General features: G+C 37.8%; 1 protein-coding gene across 1 annotated transcript; it reads left to right on the top strand.

Moving 5' to 3' along the window:
• Nucleotides 1-4,857: 4,857 nt before the first annotated feature.
• On the top strand, nt 4,858-6,045 carry LOC149624252 (uncharacterized). Its single transcript, XM_089852205.1, has 4 exons — nt 4,858-5,079; nt 5,295-5,390; nt 5,455-5,578; nt 5,639-6,045. The coding sequence occupies exons 1-4, from the start codon at nt 4,928-4,930 to the stop codon at nt 5,759-5,761; spliced, it is 495 nt and encodes a 164-aa protein (XP_089708331.1). The 5' UTR covers nt 4,858-4,927; the 3' UTR covers nt 5,762-6,045.
• The last annotated feature ends 343 nt before the right edge of the window (nt 6,046-6,388 follow it).

Raw genomic sequence — 6,388 nt, 5'->3', positions numbered from 1 at the left:
TTATATACATTTTACTTTAGAAAACAAAACATAAGAAAAAATTAGTGATCGAATGTCAAAAATGATATAGGGAAAATGGGAGAGCCAGCCAATGTTTCATGGCCTATACGCGGGAAATTTAACTTTGTGGCATTGTCCTTTCTGGAAACCAGTTTACCAAAGTGGCTTTTTTTATGCAACATTGCAATGTGCATTTTTTTGGAAAAGACACCTTTTTCCGGTGAGGTTCCTTTTATATATATATATATATAAATAAGTTTGTTGGGTCATACTAAAAACTGGGAAACTGGGAAAAATGAGAAATACGAAGAGTACAAAGTACTTGCGCCCTCTTGCATAAAAGGCTTACCAACTTTTTCAAACCCCTACCCAATCTGTCACCTCCGTATTTTCGATGCGTTAATTGTTAGTTGCTAGGAGTTTTTAAGATGAGATGATTTTGGTATAGTGTAGAAAAATACAAACTAAAATTAAAATACTTTTCAACCAATTTTTGTGCATGAACATTGTTCTACTTTATGTTTATTCATTTATGTTTAAATTTATGGCCGTTGGATGCCAAGATAAACAGAATTCGTTCCTTAGCCTTAAGCATTCTAAAATGTACAAGGGATAGCTGAGATCTAAGAGAAACACAAAACCATTAAAGCCTCCCCTTGGGTGCTGGCGTTCGAAACCCCTATAACAAAGTTTATGGGGCCTTTCCCCTCTCATCATGGTTGCTTGGGAGAGGAAATTTCTTATAATAATAAAAAAAATAGGGAAAACCTGAGTGAGAAGCGGCCCTTGATAGTGCTAACATGATTGCCCGTAATCCATACTTAATACAGTATTCTTTATAATTGTAACAATATGACACAAACACAAAACTTAAGTGAGTAGCCCCACGATGCGCAGCCTTTAACAGCGCTATAACGATTACCCGTAACGCATACCTAACCCTTAATACAAGAACATAATATCTGAGTGATTAATAACCCCTCGATGCCCTACCCTAATGAGTGACTAGCCCCTCGATCTTCTAATTAATATGCGTACAGAAACGTTTGGTAAATAACCCCTATACATGCCCTACCCTAAACAGTATTAAAATGTTTACCCGTAATCCTTCTTTCAATGAAATATAAAATATCTAGGGCCAAAAGTTAGTACTTACTTTCTGTTGCTTTTAAAATTCTTATGATTTGTGGAGAAATACCGGCAACTTCTAATAATAAATACCGCCTTAAAACCATTCTAAAAATAACGTCAGTACATACTTGCTTTTGCTTTTAAAATTCCCCTGATTTCTTTGAATATTGAAACAGGGGAGCGTGAAATTCTTATTGTCGAGGGGTGAGAGTCATTTTGAAGGGAACTTACTATTATAGTTCCCTTCCTTTTAAAATGCACGTTGAGTGCGGTACGATGTGTCTTCTATTAGGAGCCGAGCCCTTGGGCCATCTATTTTTAAAGATTTTGGTCCCTATTTCTATCATAAAAAGTCCCTTTTTCGCCTATTTATTTTTGAGAATTTGATGTAAGTCCTATCTACTAGGCCTAGTATGCTAAACATTACTGGTCAAAATCGTCGGTGCTGAATACACGCGTTAAGACTAAAACACCATTTAATGTGCAGAAAATATACTTTTTAATAGATAATATATAGAATAAAATACAATACGTACATCAAAAATACAAAATACGTACAACAAAAATACAAATTATGCACAACAAAAACACAAAATATATACAACAAAAACAGAAAATATATACAGTTATAAGATAAATTATGCTGGAAATCTTCCGGGTTGAAAGCCGCGATACACTCCATCCGGACTGGGGAACTCACTACGAATTCGCCCGACACAACAGGCCGGCAAAACCATTCTGTTGCCTAGGCCAAGAAACCCGAAGAGGGTTAGACATAGATTAGCATAAGCCTGAAATCTGAGATTTTCGTTATCTATGTCTAACCCTCTTTCCAGGATTAGTTCGCCTCTAAGGCGCATCGTCAATACCAGGACCAAAGGTTCTAAGCAAAACAAATTAAATCGTGGCCGTAGGGTGGTACAAACTGCGTTTCCACAGCAGACATTCTCGGGCTCGGTGGGCATCCTTTCACAACGCCCGCAAACGCAGTTTCGCAGCGGGTCACCCGGAGGAGAGGGTGGAGGGGAATAACGCTCGCCCAAGTTGGGCGGACTTTGCACCTCAACGTCAACTCGGTGAGAATTTCCGCGTTGAACTTTAATAATTTGAAATTTTTACAATGCTTCGAAATTAAAATTTACACGAAATATGGGCCCATTACCATCTCTAAGGATAGCTTCTGTTTCCGGGATCATGCGGGCTAGTCGCCACAGCAGTTGATCCTTTGTATCGTCTAGCTTGTCAATAACATCCTACAATATTTACGTATATTGCGATTAAAAAATTCTAAACAAGTAAATCAGTAGAAGAAAATACACACATCGATATTCTTAGACGTTTCCGTTTCGGTCGAGAGAACTCTCGGCTCATCTGAGATGCCCATCTCCAAAAATGCCCTCCTCATGGCGGGGTCCCCCTGAAATTTTGGGGCTCTTTTTTGAAAAGGCCGTCTTGGGGCACGGCTACCGCGGGTCCGCCTCCTCTTACTAGTAGTGGGCTATAAAATATATATTTAAAACCATTTCCTGGGGAAGGGGGGAGAATTATATTACCTGAACAATATCCTCTTCTTCCGTGCTTGCTTCATTTGGTTCCTCGTTTTGCGACTCGGACTCCTCACTAGCCCTTTCCTCTTCTTGGAAAAGCGGTAGTTCTTGGGCCGGAGGAAGCCGCGGCACGGTTATTTCCGGGGCTGGCGCACTTGACGTGCTAGGTCTAGCCTGGTTTTGGCACACTAGGACCTTTTTTCCCACAACCCCACAGCTGCACCTATCGCTACATTCTACCCCATTAGCCTTACAAGGGCAAAAAAGCCGTCCAGTCACACGGGTGCACACTGAACGGCAAGAGCAACAATTCCCGAAAGGGTCCGAGGTCCCAAGACTCATTGCAATTGGGAAATTCATTTTTGCGAAGAAGGCTTTATAATATGTCTTAGCTATAAGGACCAAAATCTGAAAATGACAACCTTCAAGAGTTGCTGAAAATTCAGATTTCGCAAGCACCGTAAATTAGTCCTCTACTTTGCAAATTGTATTTTTTTAGCGTAATAGCACTTTAAAAGGCGAGATCAGTAGTGAAGCTTATAAAGTATATGTGAAATCTACAATTTGGTGTAATACAGCTTTCAAGGTAAAATGGGGACAAGAAAAACCTATTTTTTCTTTTTTTTCTTTTTTTTTGTACTTTTTAGCTTATATTTTCAATTAGCTTGAAAAAAAAAGTCATAAAATTCCCATAAATTTCGACTGAAAACACGTGCAAGTTTTTTGGCGCTTAGCACGAACCCATTTGAAATGTTCACTTCCACAAACAAATTCCAATCTATCGTAAAGTTTATCTGCCACCCTTCCAAATAAGTGCCAAAGCCAAAGTCAGCCTATATACATAAAGATAGAATTCTGACTCAGTACAGTGAAATAAAACCCTTGTGTTAGCTCTTATCCTTTTTAAGCGCAAATTGGGTTGTAAAACGAGGGAATAGGGATTCAACTAAGGTTTAAAAAAAAAGGTTGGCCTGTTCCTCAAAAGTGGGAGCCGACCCGACACACACACTCTAATGGGTGCAATTAAGGACCCCTGAACCCCCATGGACAAAGAGTAGGCCGACTCGGATTTTCGATTGAGAAAAATCGAGAGGCTAATCACTCCTATTTCTTGTGCACCGATTACCGATTGTCCTTAGTCAAAATACTGACTCTAAATTTCCTAGGTTTCATTACTGATTTTAAAATTGGTGCAGGATTCATATAGGAAAATCAATTTTAAATTTTATTCAACCTATTGAGGCACATTCTGCTAATATTGAATTTAGTTTCGTGAAATCAATTCTATAATTTCACCTTGATATTAGATAGGCATTATCTCCTTTCCATTTTACAGTAATATGTTTTTAGAAGTAAACTGTTTCCTACATACGGAACGTTCCGCTACTATACTCTAGACATTTTAAGACTTAGATGTTAAATTAAACATTTTTCGATATGCAGCTACCAATTACATTTCATGAAGCCAGCGGTGGATCTTTTCTGGGAAAAAACTCAAAAAGAAACTTTTGAAGAATTGTCAGGTCAAGACCTGATATTGGCTGGCGATGGTAGAATGGATAGCCCTGGGCATTGCGCAATGTTCTGCTCGTACACTTTGGCAGATACAAATAGCAGGAAAATTGTATCTGTTGTTAACAGAGATGTGAGGCATGCCCAGGGTAAAAGCCCAAACATGGAGCTATTAGCCTTCAAAGCTGCCGCCAACGAAGTTGTAAAGTTAGGGTCTCAACACCGTGTTAATGTAGTGGAAGTTGTTACTGACGCCCATTCAGCAATTTCTGGAGAACTAAGTTAGTTTTGGGTGATATTGTGTACAGATACCTTTTAAGAAATTTAGAAACTTAAGAATTTTTATATTTTACTAAGGAAAAGAGGAATCTTGTTTGCCAGGTCCTGGGATACATGGCACGGGGGGGAAATTATTTTGAAAAGAATCAATGATGTGAATCTATAAATCATTTAATCCGTCTTTTTGTGTTTCTTATTAAATAAATTCATTTCAATCCGTTAAAGATTGGGCTAAAATGCAAATAACACCGAGACCTAAGTCACTGGGCTCCATTACTTAGGAATCATTTCTGGTGGTGCTCTAAAAACTGTGAGGGCAACGTGTATAAATTGAAGGTATTTTGATGTTATGGAAAGTTACGAGGTATGTAAGTTGTAACTTGAAACGTATTTAGTGTTTGTGGTTGACTTGTCTGCACCATGTCGTCAATGAACATGAGTGGCACGTGGAAATTGGCATGTACAATCACTGTGACCATGACCTTTTAACACCAGAGCAGCTCGAAAAACACCCGTGGTTAAAACCAAACACTCCTACGTTTATAAAACTAAGGAATGAAGTTTTGCGAAAATACCTATTGAAGAATATGGTATATTTCACAAATTTTAGGTAAAAACTTGTACTTGAACAAAACGCGTAATTTTATGTTTCAACTGTACCATTCTTTGAAAGATAACATAAACATTTTTAGGCATACCTGGTTTCTCGAAAGTTACCATAGCCTGATTCTTATGTACGCCCCAAAAAGAATCGCTTTGGGTAGGACTGGCTGAAATAGATTTAGGGTTAAGAATGTTCATTGTTTATTGGTATATTTTTCAAAGATATTGGGGTTACCAAATTAGAGTTAAGCTTGCGGCTATAGACCACAATAAACACTGCGGACGACCAAAGGCACTAACCAAAGATGGAAAACCAAGGTAATATATCATTTCTAATAAATCAAATTATGTACAAATTGTCCGTATATGAAAAACTTCACAGGGATACGCGTGCCTATAGTAAACGCACTAAGGCTTGGTACATAGTCCCAATATATGAAAAGAAAAAGTATACCTATATAAAAGACTTAATGATTTGCATATTTGAGCAACGGGAGAATTTCAAGGTAATATACATTGTACCGATTAGATACTGAAAAATCCTCATTGTTACGTAATTATCTTAGGGTAATTTAAAACAACGTGTTCCTCTGGAAGAGGATCATCCACTTCGGATATCAAAAACCAGGGGAATGACTGAAGGCCCTTCAAAGGAGGAACTGAGGGAAAAACAAATTACCCGTTTTTAATTAGTGTATTTATGCTGTGAATTCGGTGCAGCTAAAAAGCGCGAAAACTTTTAAAATATTGTAAGCTATAGCTGTGATGATTTCGTGGGGATAATGTTGCGTGTTATTCTTTAGAATATTTCCAAACAACTCAACCTTTTAAAACTTGAAAAATTTATTGAGAATTAACTTCAATTAAGATGAGTAAAATAAAAAAACATTCATCATTAGACTGAAAATGAAATTGCACGCCCTTGTGCCCGAAAAATATTCTCCCACTTCAGTCCAATAATGCTCGCCCGAGAACCCAATAATAAAAAAGTGAAAGTTCTTGATCGCCCAAGAGCCAAATAAAAAAGTGAAATTTCTTACTCGCTCGAGAGCCCAATAATAAAGTGAAATTTCTTGCTCGTTCGAGAGCCCAATAATAAAGTGAAAGCTCTTCCTCGCCCAAGAGCCCAATAAACAAGTGAAAGTGAAGTCCGAAAAGGAAAGTGATAATAATAAACAAATACTTATAGAAAGTCCGTAACTGTTAGTGTCCCGTGAAATCAAGGGTGTTTTTCAAAAACCAAATTTGCCGTGCTCGTGTACAACTTCACTTTCGTTTTCGCTTTCATTTCTTCAAAACAACCCAAACACAAAAAA

Source organism: Phalangium opilio, unplaced genomic scaffold (genome assembly GCF_054372755.1).
Source record: "Phalangium opilio isolate 3A_F unplaced genomic scaffold, DU_Popi_V2 ptg000106l_1, whole genome shotgun sequence".
Classification (NCBI taxonomy): Eukaryota; Metazoa; Arthropoda; class Arachnida; order Opiliones; family Phalangiidae; genus Phalangium; species Phalangium opilio.
The sequence above is the reverse complement of the archived record's forward strand: the minus strand, read 5'-3'. Positions and strand labels throughout refer to the sequence as shown.

What these genes read in the sequence shown, in the direction of transcription:
- LOC149624252 (XM_089852205.1), top strand. Translation starts at nt 4,928, where the DNA reads ATGTACAATCACTGTGACCATGACCTTTTAACACCAGAGCAGCTCGAA. An exon ending in ACCAAAGATGGAAAACCAAG is followed by an intron (nt 5,391 to 5,454) that starts GTAATATATCAT and finishes AAAACTTCACAG; the next exon opens with GGATACGCGTGCCTATAGTA. An exon ending in AGCAACGGGAGAATTTCAAG is followed by an intron (nt 5,579 to 5,638) that starts GTAATATACATT and finishes TAATTATCTTAG; the next exon opens with GGTAATTTAAAACAACGTGT.